A 16511-nucleotide genomic window follows, 5' to 3' on the forward strand; every position below is an offset into this window, starting at 1 on the left:
AAGTTAGTGATTATTTGCAAAAAAAAAAGAAGTTTCTCAGTGTGAACATTAAAGGCCTACTGAAAGCCACTACTACCGACCACGCAGTCTGATAGTTTATATATCAATGATGAAATCTTAACATTATAACACATGCCAATACGGCCGGGTTAACTTATAAAGTGACATTTTAAATTTGCCGCTAAACTTCCGGTTCGAAACGCCTCTGCGGATGACGTATGCGCGTGACGTAGACCGGGGAACACGGGTATGCCTTCCACATTGAAGCCAATACGAAAAAGCTCTGTTTTCATTTCATAATTCCACAGTATTCTGGACATCTGTGTTCGTGAATCTGTTGCAATCATGTTCATTACATTATGGAGAAGGAAGCTGAGCAAGCAAAGAAGAAAGTTGTCGGTGTGAAATGGACGTATTTTTCGAACGTGGTCAGCAACAACAGTACACAGCCGGCGCTTCTTTGTTTACATTCCCGAAAGATGCAATCAAGATGGAAGAACTCGGATAACAGAGACTCTAACCAGGAGGACTTTTGACTTGGATACACAGACGCCTGTAGAGAACTGGGACAACACAGACTCTTACCAGGATTACTTTGATTTGGATGACAAAGACGCAGACGTGCTACTGTGAGTATGCAGCTTTGGCTTCTAAACATTTGATCGCTTGACCGTATGTGCGCAACTTTTTTTTGCGTATGTACGTAACTTTTTAAAAATATATAAGCTTTATGAACCTTGGGTTAGGTGAACGGTCTTTTGGGCTGAGTGATTGTGTGTGTTGATCAGGTGTTTGAATTGTATTGGCGTGTTCTATGGAGCTAGGAGCTAGCATAGGAGCTAGGAGCTAGCATAACAAACACGCAGGTGTTTTTATGCAGGATTAATTTGTGGCATATTAAATATAAGCCTGGTTGTGTTGTGGCTAATAGAGTATATATATGTCTTGTGTTTATTTACTGTTGTAGTCATTCCCAGCTGAATATCAGGTCACCCCCGGCTCTCACAGCATCTTCCCTATCTGAATAGCTTCAACTCCCCACTAGTCCTTCACTTGCACTTTACTCATCCACAAATCTTTCATCCTCGCTCAAATTAATGGGGAAATTGTCGCTTTCTCGGTCCGAATCTCTCTCACTTCATGCGGCCATCATTGTAAACAATAGGGAACTTTGCGTATATGTTCAACTGACTACGTCACGCTACTTCCGGTAGGGGCAAGCCTTTTTTTTATCAGATACCAAAAGTTGCAATCTTTATCGTCGTTGTTCTATACTAAATCCTTTCAGCAAAAATATGGCAATATCGCGAAATGATCAAGTATGACACATAGAATAGATCTGCTATCCCCGTTTAAATAAAAAAAAGTCATTTCAGTAGGCCTTTAAATATATTGTCTTTGCAGTCTATTCAATGAATATAAGTTGAAAAGGATTCGTATTCTCCTTTTATTTACCATTTACACAACGTGACATCTTCACCAGTTTTGGGTTTTGTCGATTCTCCCTATATCAGAACCTGAGCCTGATACCTGCCATCAAGTGCTTCATTAAAGGCCAGAACAACTAATTGTTAAAATTGTTTTTTTCATCGAGTGCATTGCATGTATTTGGGTATGAATGAGACAAAGACAAATGAATGGCTGGTAACTCACCAGGTTAATATAATCCTCCTGATTGGACATGAGGAGAAAGCCACCATCGTCCAGGATGACACAGTCGACATGCTGGAACGTGCAGAAGTCTGTTATACGTAGGAAATAAAAGAGCGTAGCGTTGAAGTCTGTCGTTTTTGTTTCACCTTGTCGTTCCTCAAGCAGCCACAGATCTCATCTTTGCACTGAAAGGAGAACAAAAATGGCAAAATAGGATTCAATTGCTGCTGTCGAAAAAGTCAAAGTGCAGAAATACCGTCCTAGCATGAGGAGCGTGACTTACGTTCTCTCTGATGGTGGCGTTCATGAAGCTGTTCATCCAGTATGAGACGTTGAGTTTCACGCCGACAACTACACACCACACCACAGAGCAAAGCATGATCACTTCTTTTATTTGTTTTTATTTATAAATGGTTGCACTGCAAAAAGTGAAATCTAAGTAAGATGAAATATCTCAAATAAGGGTGATATTTGCTTATTTTCTGTCTAATGAGATAATTCTTCTCACTAAGCAGATTGTATGTTAGAGTGTTTTACTTGTTTTAAGTGTTTTGGTCCTAAATGATCTCAGTAAGATATTACAGCTTGTTGCTGAGATTTGATGACCTATATTGAGTAAAACATGCTTGAAACTAGAATATCAACTGTTGCAAAAAAAGCTGTATCATCAACACTCACGAGTATAAAACTACTTTTTTAAAGTAATAATTTCTAACTTCAAGCATGAAAAAAAAAATCATGATGTATGCATATCATTATGTCAAGATAATGGCACTAGCATTTACTTAATTTAAGAATATTTTTCAACATTTTGAGCAAAAAGGTCTCCTTAATTAAAAGAGATGACAGCCAAATGGACTTTTAATTTCAATGAAACAATAGAAAACACGTACTCATATAGTAGTACAGTTGGCACAGTACAGTAAACTGACAGTTGATATTTAAACATTTAACATGTGACATTTCTAACAATGTTGAACAGAAATAGTTCATGCACATTCAGAGAAATTCTTCAAAATTACAATTAAAAAACATGTTTTTAAATTGGATCATTTTAGTATTTTGTTTGATTTCTTTGATTAATCCATTCCATAATTTGATCGTCGGCGAAAAAAAATCCATAGATTAGCCGCACCTTTGTATAAGCCGCAGGGGTCAAATTTTAGGGAAACAAAGTAGCGGCTTATAGTCCGTATAATACGGTACCTTGAATATTTCCAAACAGTGTCATTTACAAGGCAATAAAACAGCTGATCAAACAAAACAGAAAAGTAATTGATGTCTTTATTTCTCCTTTACGAGATAAATAAGATTTTCTAATTGTTCAAATAAAGTGGTTAATCAGGATTCTTCTTCTGTGTACTTTGTAGACATTTTGAGTTTGAACATTTTGTTAAAGTGGATCACTTTACTACACTGTTTGATTAATCCATTCCATAATTTAACTTATAGTCTTGTAGGCTTATAGTCCGTAAAATACGGTAGTAACTTTTTTGAAGCAAATACAGTGACTGCTCATCCGTAGACTTTCATCATCGCATATAAGACATTCAGCTGGTATAACAAGTTCAAAACTAGTAAGAAGACGCAATTCATCCAGAATGTTGACACTGGGTTTCACTCCCACAGAGCAGAGTCAGATATACGTTTAGACCAGGGGTGTTATTAAACGTATGGCCCGTGGGCCACATCAGGCCTGCGAACAGGTTGATGAGTTTGCTAAGTATAAAAATGAGCCGAAATTTTTGAAAGAAAGAAACTGCTATTCTAAATGTGTCCACTAGATGTCGCAATAGCAATTATTTGTATCGTTGTAGATGATGCTACATATGTAAACAAAATAAACCACATGACGTTACTGCACCAGTCAAGGAAAATGAGAAAACTACATAAATAACATCCTGTAAATTGATTTTGATATACTTTTTTTATCTTGATAGATTGAAAATGTACACCGATGAGTTGACTGATGATCATTATCACATCATTTATTCAGAAAGAATAAGTAACAACAACTAAATGTAGAATACTATTAACCGCAACATGTAAGTGTAAAAAAACAACAACATTATGATTTGCACATTTTCAGAATGTATTTTTAAACAAAACAATCTGAAGTTGTCTTTATTTTGAAGTTATCGTGCCGTGATTTTACCAGTTCGGCCCACTTGGGAGTAGATTTTTCTCCGTGTGGCCCCCAGGTCTAAAATTACTTTGACACCATATCGCCATATTGGACTAAAAATACAAAAAGCCGTATATAAGTGTTATAATGAAGGCAACACATGATATACCGTATTTTTCGGAGTAAGAGTCGCACCGGAGGATAAGTCGCATCTGACGAAAATGCATAATAAAGAAGGAAAAAAACATGTATATGGCGCACTGGAGTATAAGTCGCATTTTTTGGGGAAATTTATTTGATAAAAGCCAACACCAAGAATAGACATTTGAAAGGCAATTTAAAATAAATAAAGAATAGTGAACAACAGGCTGAATAAGTGTACGTTATATGAGGAATAAATAACCAACTGAGAACGTGCCTGGTATGTTAACGTAATATATTATGGTAAGAGTCATTCAAATAACTATAACATATAGAACATGCTATACGTTTACCAAACAATCTGTCACTCCTAATCGCTAAATCCCATGAAATCTTATACGTCTAGTCTCTTACGTGAATGAGCTAAATAATATGATTTCATATTTTACGGTAATGTGTTAATAATTTCACACATAAGTCGCTCCTGAGTATAAGTCGCACCCCCGGCCAAACTATGAAAAAAACTGCGACTTATAGTCCGAAAAATACGGTAATATCCTTTACTTGTATCCTCTTTGTATATAATTTAGTTTTGCATATCTCATGACACATTATCTGTATGTAATGTTGGCAGCATTTCTGATAGTTGTTTGTGTGCCATGTTGTTCCAGACCACAGCAAACATTACTGAGCTTGCCAAAGATAATAATAATATGTTACGTTAACACACCAGGCACATTCTCAGTTGGGTATTTATGCCTCATATAAAGTACACTTATTCAGCCTGTTGTTCACTATTCTTTATTTATTTTAAATTGCCTTTCAAATGTCTATTCTTGGTGTTGGCTTTTATCAAATACATTTCCCCCAAAAATGCGACTTATACTCCAGTGTGACTTATATATGTTTTTTTCCTTCTTTATTATGCATTTTCGGACGGTGCGACTTATACTCCGGAGCGACTTATACTCCGAAAAATACGGTAAATGAGTGTTATAAATACCTACAAACGAAGAATAATGATGCAATATGTACATACAGCTAGCCTAAATAGCATGTTAGCATTGATTAGCTTGCAGTCATGCACTGACCAAATATGCCTGATTAGCACAAGTCAATAACATCAACAAAGCGCACCTTTGTGCATTCGCGCACAGCATAAAACTTTTGGTGGACAAAATGAGACCAAGAAGACGTGGGAGATTTCGCATGTAAACAAACTGTTGTGTTTGTTTGTATTTTCCCAACATCTTTTTCCATTTTCAATCCTTTCTTTAAAAAATGCTCCAGGGAGCATTTTCAGAATGTGCTTCTACTATTTTTAAACAAAGAAAACAATCTGAAGTTGTCTTCATTTTTAAGTTATCGTGCGGTGATTTTACCAGTCCGGCCCACTTGGTAGTAGATTTTTCTCCGTGTGCCCCCCCCCCCCCCCCCCCCCCACGCACGCACAATCATGTGTGCTTACGGACTGTATCCCTTGCAGACTGTATTGATATATAATGATATATAATGTAGGAACCAGAATATTAATAACAGAAAGAAACAACCCTTTTGTGTGAATGAGTGTAAATGGGGGAGGGAGGTTTTTTGGGTTGGTGCACTAATTGTAAGTGTATCTTGTGTTTTTTATGTTGATTTAATAAAAAAAAAAAAAAAAAAACGATACCGATAATAAAAAAAAAACAATACCGATAATTTCTGATATTACATTTTAAAGCATTTATCGGCCGATAATATCAGCAGGCCGATATTATCGGACATCTCTAATGTGTACCCCTTTCAGATATCGCATTTAGTTCCCACTAAAACAGTGGTTCTTAACTTGGGTTCGATGGAACCCTAGGGGTTCAGTGAGTCGGCCTCAGGGGTTCGGCGGAGGTCAAGACACACCCGACTCATCGTGTAAATACAAACTTCTTCCTATCGGCGTATTGCGGATACGGCAACAGCAGAAGTCAGACTGATTTGCAGGTGTGTAATTTGTTGTTTGAACAAGGTGATGTTCATGCACGCTTCATTTTGTGCACCAGTAAAAAAACATGGTAACACTTTAGTATGGGGAACATCTTCACCATTAATTAGTTGCTTATTAACATGAAAATTAGTAACATATTGGCTCTTAACTATTCATTATTTCGTACTTATTAATGCCTTATTCGGCATGGCCTTATTATAACCCTAACCCTCTAACCCTGGCCCTAACCTCAAACCTAACCCGAACCCTAACCCTAACCAAATAACTCTAAATTAAGTCTTTGTTACTTCGAATATGTTCCCTTAGTGTCCCAAAAACTCTAAATTAGAAATATGTTCCCCATACTAAAGTGTTACCAAAAACATATAACTTTGTCTTGAATTTGAAAAAAAAACATCATTTTATTTTTCACTAAAGAAGGGTTCGGTGAATGCGCATATGAAACTGTTGGGGTTCGGTACCTCCAACGAGGTTAAGAACCACTGCACTAAAACATTCACATGTTGCACAATGAGATGTAAACATGGGATCATGTGTACATTCCTGTAACTTTCTGTTTGTAAAATATACCTTTATTAGTACTTCTTTAATATAATGACATCATTTTATGATTACGGTTCGGGTTCGGTGAATGCGCATATGAAACTGGTGGGGTTCGGTACCTCCACCGAGGTTAAGAACCACTGCACTAAAACATTCACATGTTGCACAATGAGATGTAAACATGGGATCATGTGTACATTCCTGTAACTTTCTGTTTGTAAAATATACCTTTATTAGTACTTCTTTAATATAATAACATCATTTTATGATTACGGTTCGGGTTCGGTGAATGCGCATATGAAACTGGTGGGGTTCGGTACCTCCAACAAGGTTAAGAACCACTGCCTTAGTGGCAATCAGCCGGTCCAGGTGGCACTAGTGACACTGACCTGCTGGCTTAAGTGTGACTTCATCCACAGTGAGTTCCACGGCCTTGCTGACAAGAATACCGGACTCCGACAAACCCTCCCGGCCGTCCGCTGCAACTGCGGAAGGACACACAGTAGAACTGTAACTGGACTCATGGCACATTTGGCCTGAATCCCGTTGCAGCTGTCAAAGCTGGCGGCATTACAGAACCATTGCGGTCCATTGTCGGGACATTCCGAACATTTTTAGCCGCTTGTAATTGAGTTTGATCTGACTGGGGGGCCGTGAAGCCGGCCCACGTGTTAATCCATTGTTTGCCTCCCCTGATGTCTGCTGGAGAGATTAGTGGAGATAAGCAAGAGAGGAAGCAGGACTAAGGGTGAGGATGAGTGCTGACAGACGCACTGTAAGCAGGGAGAAGGAGAAGGAGAAGGATAAAGAGTGTGATGTCATACGAGTGCAGAGGCTCGGGATGACATCCACAGGCAGAGAGTGAGGTGGGCTCCAGGCCAGACCACACCGGCGAGGCTCAGCCACCAAAGTGCATAAACAGGCGCATGCAGGGTATTAAAGTTCTTACTGTTAAAAGACGGCGCGGTGAAAATGTACATCTCGTTGTCCAGGGATCTTTTGTAGAAGCTGGACTCGTATGTCTCGGGGTTCTCCATCCACTCTTCCCCAGCGCTAAAAAAACGATAGCATGGTCAGAGTAATCCAAATTGGTACTTGAAGTTATTACCACAGTGTTCAAAACCCAAAAGCAGTGAAGTTGGCACGTTGTGTAAATGGTACATAAAAAGAGAATACAATGGTTTGCAAATCCTTTTCAACTTATATTCAATTGAATAGACTGCAAAGACAAGATACTTAAAGGCCTACTGAAAGCCACTACTACCGACCACGCAGTCTGATAGTTTATATATCAATGATGAAATCTTAACATTATAACACATGCCAATACGGCCGGGTTAACTTATAAAGTGACATTTTAAATTTGCCGCTAAACTTCCGGTTCGAAACGCCTCTGAGGATGACGTATGCGCGTGACGTAGACCGGGGAACACGGGTATGCCTTCCACATTGAAGCCAATACGAAAAAGCTCTGTTTTCATATCATAATTCCACAGTATTCTGGACATCTGTGTTCGTGAATCTGTTTCAATCATGTTCATTGCATTATGGAGAAGGAAGCTGAGCAAGCAAAGAAGAAAGTTGTCGGTGCGAAATGGACATATTTTTCGAACGTAGTCAGCAACAACAGTACACAGCCGGCGCTTCTTTGTTTACATTCCCGGAAGATGCAGTCAAGATGGAAGAACTCGGATAACAGAGACTCTAACCAGGAGGACTTTTGACTTCGATACACAGACGCCTGTAGAGAACTGGGACAACACAGACTCTTACCAGGATTACTTTGATTTGGATGACAAAGACGCAGACGTGCTACTGTGAGTATGCAGCTTTGGCTTCTAAACATTTGATCGCTTGACCGTATGTGCGCAACTTTTTTTTGCGTATGTACGTAACTTTTTTAAAATATATAAGCTTTATGAACCTTGGGTTAGGTGAACGGTCTTTTGGGCTGAGTGATTGTGTGTGTTGATCAGGTGTTTGAATTGTATTGGCGTGTTCTATGGAGCTAGGAGCTAGCATAGGAGCTAGGAGCTAGCATAACAAACACGCAGGTGTTTTTATGCAGGATTAATTTGTGGCATATTAAATATAAGCCTGGTTGTGTTGTGGCTAATAGAGTATATATATGTCTTGTGTTTATTTACTGTTGTAGTCATTCCCAGCTGAATATCAGGTCACCCCCGGCTCTCACAGCATCTTCCCTATCTGAATAGCTTCAACTCCCCACTAGTCCTTCACTTGCACTTTACTCATCCACAAATCTTTCATCCTCGCTCAAATTAATGGGGAAATTGTCGCTTTCTCGGTCCGAATCTCTCTCACTTCATGCGGCCATCATTGTAAACAATAGGGAACTTTGCGTATATGTTCAACTGACTACGTCACGCTACTTCCGGTAGGGGCAAGCCTTTTTTTTATCAGATACCAAAAGTTGCAATCTTTATCGTCGTTGTTCTATACTAAATCCTTTCAGCAAAAATATGGCAATATCGCGAAATGATCAAGTATGACACATAGAATAGATCTGCTATCCCCGTTTGAATAAAAAAAATTCATTTCAGTAGGCCTTTAATATGGGAACTGATCAACTTTTTTTTTTTGGCAAATAAAATGTTTATCAGTTTGAACATCAAATATGTATATATTCAACTGAATATGGGTTGAAAATGATTTGCAAATCATTGTATTCCATTTATATTTACATCTAACACAATTTCCCAAATCATATGAAAACAGGGTTTGTATATATCAATATAACTTACCTGTTTATGGAATGACTTTCATAATTTCTTGTTTAGGAAACATGTAGACGGGTGTGCATGTTTTTTAAGGTTTACTGTGTGGGTAGTTTTACTTCATTTTAGTTTAGTTTATTTTTAGTTGTAAACCTTGAAACCATTATGGAATCGCCAGACTTGGAGGATGTTCATTCGGTTGTTTAATTTTGTAGAAAAAACAGACACTAAAATAAATATTGAATATAAATTGTTGTAGTCAGTAACAGTTGCATTTTTAGATCAAGGTCAAATATGGAATCCCTCAATTCTGAGGATAACATTATTTATTCACCCTGTACATTTTAATTTCCAAAACTAACACCTGCAACAGATTAAATATGTATAATTAGTCCGCAGTTAAAAAAAGAGTGTTACATAGTACTTTATTGATTCCTTCAGGAGAGTTCCCTCAGGAACATTTTAAATTCACACCTTGGAAAGCTGTTGCACCAGGTGGATTGACATGAATCATGGCTCCTACACGAGATATGTCAATTTAAGTGGACCCCGACTTAAACAAGTTGAAAAACGTATTCGGGTGTTACCATTTAGTGGTCAATTGTACGGAATATGTACTTCACTGTGCAACCTACTAATAAAAGTCTCAATCAATCAATCAATCAATCAACCAAAGGAGAGGATTATCAAACTTCTTCCAGAAGTGTACAGCTCCACTAATGGACATTGGAGTGTTACTTTCAAAGGCAAAATTAATGTGCGAATACACATTTCTAAATACACGATTTCTTGTAACATACTTTGGAAAATCAAAACATAAAACGTTTTGTTTTATGAATATAAATCTATCTGTGATAGTAATCTGGGTTCATTGTGTATGAAATTAACATAATTAATCATTGACATACACTCGAAATAATCACACAAACACACGGCATAGACGCTCGATATATTGGCGTGACTATCACGGACGTATGCAAATTGAATAATTTTAATTATTACGAGAAATACAAAATAGCTTTTGCAAGAGCATGGAATATTTAAAAAGTAATATTAAAACCAATTTGAATGCGAGTAATGTAAAATATGCAACTAAAAGCAGCGACAAGAAACAAGCTTAAAAAATAAAGAAATTGAAAATTGTTAGCGTGGGTACCCAACTTTGATTCAATCAAAGTACACATTTTCTTTAGTGACTAAAACAAGAGGTTAACGCATCGATAGAAAATTATTCACTTACCGGCAAAACTATCCGTTGATTAATAAAATCCCATTATTTTCCTTATTTCCGTCCGTGACGAACGCTCGGCATAAACTTACCGGTAACACCAAATCGTCAACATGTTCTATTTATACCCTAAGCAAGGCGGATGAATATCGTTTATCGCGCCGCGTGTTTACATGAATTATACGTTCGTGATGCGTTACACAATTCTCTCCGTGTGAAACAATTCCCTCTTATAAAGGCATAATTCAGAAAAGATGTTATTGTAAAATAGGTTGTTTATTTCTTATATAAATTATCAAACGATTAGAACTATTTCGCGCGCGGATGTTTTGTGTAAAACTGTTGTTGTGGGGTAGTTTGAAAATAGAAATTGGTTACACAAAATAATTACGAACGTATGCGTTTTTCACCACCGGTTTTGATGAACTTTGCAATTTCGGTGGATGCTACAGAAATACTTCTGTATGTATTCATATTTCATCAACAGAATATGAATTGTTAATAAACTGACCAATTCATTTAAGCTGTATTTTTCTTGCATAAACGGGATTTGGGGGTAAAAAGTAACGCTATGAATCGCGTTTTTCCAAGTTTTTGGGGCATTTTTATGCTATTTCCAAGCATCTCCTTTTTATTATCGTTGATTTTAAATGGTCAAACAAATGTATATTATATATGCATGCCCTAGTGAACAAACAAAAAAGTCATATTTATTTTGATTGTTACATTTTGAAGTACATCTGTGCAGGTGGGTGCGAATGTACCCATTACCTGAGCTGTACACTGAAGGTAAATCATTAAGCAAAATTGCAAAATATGTTGATTGTTCACAGTCAGCTGTGTCTACCATCTGGACCAAGTACAAACAACATGGGCAGGTTGTAAAAGGCAAGTATTTCCATAGACCAAGGAACACAACCAAACATCGACAGAGAATACTTAAAGCAATACGTCTTGAAAACAGAGAATGCACAGCAAAACAAATGAAGAACAAATGGGCAAAAACTATGAACAGTGATTGCACTGTAAGAAACCGCATAAAAAGAAATGGGATGTAAATACAGATAATCTGAAGAAAAACTGTCATTAACAGCAAAACAGAAAAAGACAAGGTTCCAATGGGCTCAGGGAAGGCAATCCCGGCCTATGGATGACTGGATGAAAGTCATATTCAGTAATGAATTGCAAATCTGCATTAGACAAAGTGATGAACTGGAACTTTTGTTTGCTGCCGTTCCAATGACAATTATGAAGACGACTGCCTGAAGAAAACATGCACATTTCCACGGTCATGGATGATACGGGGCTGCAGGTGAGGCAATGGCACTGGAGAGATGGCTGTCATTAACTTTTTTTTACATATACACATTTACTTTTGACATTTTGGAGACTTGTTTAAATCCATCAAAAGAAAGGATGCTTGGGGATGATGGTTTTTCTAGATAATAACGCATCTTGCCATTGATTGATTGATTGATTGAAACTTTTATGAGTAGATTGCACAGTTCAGTACATATTCCGTACAATTGACCAATAAATGGTAAAACCTGAATAAGTTTTTCAACTTGTTTAAGTCGGGGTCCACGGTAGGTCCATAGAACAAAAACTCTACAAACGTTCATTAAACAAAGACGCATAAGGTCAATGTCATGGACTGCAAATAGTCCGGCTCGCAATCCAATTGAAAATTGTTGATGGAAATTGAAGAAAATGGTCCATGACAAGACTCTAACCTGCAAAGCTGATCTGACAAGAGAAATCAGAGAAAGTTGGTGCAAGAGAGTTTGTCACTGGCTGAGTACAAGCCTCGGAGACTGTCAGATGTTATAAAACCCAGATGCTTTTGTTTAGTTTTTCATGATTCCATGTTTTTTGTTCTTCAGAAATGAATGATTCCATAATGTCCCACTCTGCTTGATCTAAAAATGAAGCTGTTACTGACCCCCACTATGTATTCTCTTGATGTATTTTACTGTCTCTTAAAACCAGAAAGTTGACAATTAAAATGACTACAGTTTGGTGTAAAACTAAACTGAATGAACATTTTCCAAGACTGGTTATACCATCAGTTTTGCCAGGTTTTTTTCATATACAGTGCACTGCAAAAACTGAAATCTAAGTAAGATGAAATATCTCAAATAAGGGTGATATTTGCTTATTTTCTGTCTGGTAAGATAATTCTTCTCACTAAGCAGATTTTATGTTCGAGTGTTTTACTTGTTTTAAGGGTTTTGGTCCTAAATGATCTCAGTAAGATATTACAGCTTGTTGCTGAGATTTGATGACCTATATTGAGTAAAACATGCTTGAAACTAGAATATCAACTGTTGCAAAGCTGTGTCATCAACACTCACGAGTATAAAAGTACTTTTCTTATTTCAAGCATGAAAATAAAATCATGACTTTGACACAATTGTGTCTCATAATTAAAACAGATGACAGCCAAATGGACTTTGCTGTCTTATTTTCAATGAAACAATAGAAAATAGGTACTCATATAGTAGTACAGTTGGCACAGTACAGTAAACTGACAGTTAATATTTAAACGTTTAACATGTGACATTTCTAACAATTTTGAACAGAAATACTTCATGCAAATTCAGATAAATTCTTCAAAATTACAATGAAAAAAATTTTGGCCGGGGGCCGGGCTGTATATATGCGCACTAATTGCCTGAAAGAGCACGCACTTGGCGCGATGATGTCATGTTATCGATGGAAAAATGCATTTTTAGACCATATGATTTGCCTGAGCGGCTAGGAGACCCCGAGAGTAACAAGCGGTTGCCTTGTTGCCTTTCCATTAAGAACAATAAACTAGTTTTTAGTATAAGCTTGCTGGTTTCAAGAAATGTAATGCCGAGCGCATATCATTATGTCAAGATAATGGCACTTGCATTTACTTCATTTAAGAATATTTTTCAACATATTGAGCAAAAAGGTCTCATCTTTTTTTTCTACCAAGAAATAGTCATGGTGGAAGAGGAAGGGGTCCGCTCAAAACTGTTCCTACAAGGTTGGGAGCATGGAATTGTCCAAAATGTTTTGATATCCTGGATTATTCAAAGTTCCTTTCACTGGAACTAAAGGGCCAAGCCCAACTCCTGAAAAAACACCCCACACCATAATTCCTCCTCCACCAAATTTCACACTCGGCACAATGCAGTCCAAAATGTAGCGTTCTCCTGGCAACCTCCAAACCCAGACTGGTCCATCAGATTGCCAGATGAAAAAGCGTGATTCATGGAACTAAGGGTTCAAGCCCAACTCCTGGAAAACCAACCCCACACCATAATTCCTCCTCCACCAAATTTCACACTCGGCACAATGCAGTCCAAAATGTAGCGTTCTCCTGGCAACCTCCAAACCCAGACTGGTCCATCAGATTGCCAGATGAAAAAGCGTGATTCATGGAACTAAGGGTTCAAGCCCAACTCCTGGAAAACCAACCCCACACCATAATTCCTCCTCCACCAAATTTCACACTCGGCACAATGCAGTCCAAAATGTAGCGTTCTCCTGGCAACCTCCAAACCCAGACTCGTCCATCAGATTGCCAGATGAAAAAGCGTGATTCATGGAACTAAGGGTTCAAGCCCAACTCCTGAAAAACCGACCTCACACCATAATTCCTCCTCCACCAAATTTCACACTCGGCACAATGCAGTCCAAAATGTAGCGTTCTCCTGGCAACCTCCAAACCCAGACTGGTCCATCAGATTGCCAGATGAAAAAGCGTGATTCATGGAACTAAGGGTTCAAGCCCAACTCCTGAAAAACCAACCCCACACCATAATTCCTCCTCCACCAAATTTCACACTCGGCACAATGCAGTCCAAAATGTAGCGTTCTCCTGGCAACCTCCAAACCCAGACTGGTCCATCAGATTGCCAGATGAAAAAGCGTGATTCATGGAACTAAGGGTTCAAGCCCAACTCCCGAAAAACCAACCCCACACCATAATTCCTCCTCCACCAAATTTCACACTCGGCACAATGCAGTCCAAAATGTAGCGTTCTCCTGGCAACCTCCAAACCCAGACTGGTCCATCAGATTGCCAGATGAAAAAGCGTGATTCATGGAACTAAGGGTTCAAGCCCAACTCCTGAAAAACCAACCCCACACCATAATTCCTCCTCCACCAAATTTCACACTCGGCACAATGCAGTCCAAAATGTAGCGTTCTCCTGGCAACCTCCAAACCCAGACTCGTCCATCAGATTGCCAGATGAAAAAGCGTGATTCATGGAACTAAGGGTTCAAGCCCAACTCCTGAAAAACCAACCCCACACCATAATTCCTCCTCCACCAAATGTCACACTCGGCACAATGCAGTCCAAAATGTAGCATTCTCCTGGCAAACTCCAAACCCAGACTCGTCCTTCAGATTGCCAGATGAAAAAGCGTGATTCATGGAACTAAGGGTTCAAGCCCAACTCCTGAAAAACCAACCCCACACCATAATTCCTCCTCCACCAAATTTCACACTCGGCACAATGCAGTCCAAAATGTAGCGTTCTCCTGGCAAACTCCAAACCCAGACTCGTCCTTCAGATTGCCAGATGAAAAAGCGTGATTCATGGAACTAAGGGTTCAAGCCCAACTCCTGAAAAACCAACCCCACACCATAATTCCTCCTCCACCAAATTTCACACTCGGCACAATGCAGTCTAAAATGTAGCGTTCTCCTGGCAACCTCCAAACCCAGACTCGTCCATCAGATTGCCAGATGAAAAAGCGTGATTCATGGAACTAAGGGTTCAAGCCCAACTCCTGAAAAACCAACCCCACACCATAATTCCTCCTCCACCAAATTTCACACTCGGCACAATGCAGTCCAAAATGTAGCGTTCTCCTGGCAACCTCCAAACCCAGACTGGTCCATCAGATTGCCAGATGAAAAAGCGTGATTCATGGAACTAAGGGTTCAAGCCCAACTCCTGAAAAACCAACCCCACACCATAATTCCTCCTCCACCAAATTTCACACTCGGCACAATGCAGTCCAAAATGTAGCGTTCTCCTGGCAACCTCCAAACCCAGACTGGTCCATCAGATTGCCAGATGAAAAAGCGTGATTCATGGAACTAAGGGTTCAAGCCCAACTCCTGGAAAACCAACCCCACACCATAATTCCTCCTCCACCAAATTTCACACTCGGCACAATGCAGTCCAAAATGTAGCGTTCTCCTGGCAACCTCCAAACCCAGACTCGTCCATCAGATTGCCAGATGAAAAAGCGTGATTCATGGAACTAAGGGTTCAAGCCCAACTCCTGAAAAACCAACCCCACACCATAATTCCTCCTTCACCAAATTTCACACTCGGCACAATGCAGTCCAAAATGTAGCGTTCTGCTGGCAACCTCCAAACCCAGACTCGTCCATCAGATTGCCAGATGAAAAAGCGTGATTCATGGAACTAAGGGTTCAAGCCCAACTCCTGAAAAACCAACCCCACACCATAATTCCTCCTCCACCAAATTTCACACTCGGCACAATGCAGTCCAAAATGTAGCGTTCTCCTGGCAAACTCCAAACCCAGACTCGTCCTTCAGATTGCCAGATGAAAAAGCGTGATTCATGGAACTAAGGGTTCAAGCCCAACTCCTGAAAAACCAACCCCACACCATAATTCCTCCTCCACCAAATTTCACACTCGGCACAATGCAGTCCAAAATGTAGCGTTCTCCTGGCAAACTCCAAACCCAGACTCGTCCTTCAGATTGCCAGATGAAAAAGCGTGATTCATGGAACTAAGGGTTCAAGCCCAACTCCTGAAAAACCAACCCCACACCATAATTCCTCCTCCACCAAATTTCACACTCGGCACAATGCAGTCTAAAATGTAGCGTTCTCCTGGCAACCTCCAAACCCAGACTCGTCCATCAGATTGCCAGATGAAAAAGCGTGATTCATGGAACTAAGGGTTCAAGCCCAACTCCTGAAAAACCAACCCCACACCATAATTCCTCCTCCACCAAATTTCACACTCGGCACAATGCAGTCCAAAATGTAGCGTTCTCCTGGCAACCTCCAAACCCAGACTCGTCCATCAGATTGCCAGATGAAAAAGCGTGATTCATGGAACTAAGGGTTCAAGCCCA

The 16511-nt window shown here is 39.2% G+C and overlaps 1 protein-coding gene across 1 annotated transcript in view; it reads right to left on the reverse strand.

Annotated features, from left to right (window-relative positions):
• Positions 1-16511, reverse strand: part of LOC133641805 (voltage-dependent calcium channel subunit alpha-2/delta-1-like) — a 421610-nt gene that overhangs the window by 62323 nt on the left and 342776 nt on the right. Inside the window, exons 28-32 of the mRNA XM_062035835.1 lie at positions 7390-7493; positions 6830-6925; positions 1937-2004; positions 1800-1838; positions 1654-1725 (exon numbers count right to left, since the gene is read on the reverse strand). Of these exons, the coding sequence (XP_061891819.1) occupies positions 1654-1725; positions 1800-1838; positions 1937-2004; positions 6830-6925; positions 7390-7493 (379 nt within the window). The remainder of the gene's footprint in view (positions 1-1653; positions 1726-1799; positions 1839-1936; positions 2005-6829; positions 6926-7389; positions 7494-16511) is intronic.

This window comes from Entelurus aequoreus, linkage group LG24 (genome assembly GCF_033978785.1).
Source record: "Entelurus aequoreus isolate RoL-2023_Sb linkage group LG24, RoL_Eaeq_v1.1, whole genome shotgun sequence".
NCBI classification, from domain to species: Eukaryota; Metazoa; Chordata; class Actinopteri; order Syngnathiformes; family Syngnathidae; genus Entelurus; species Entelurus aequoreus.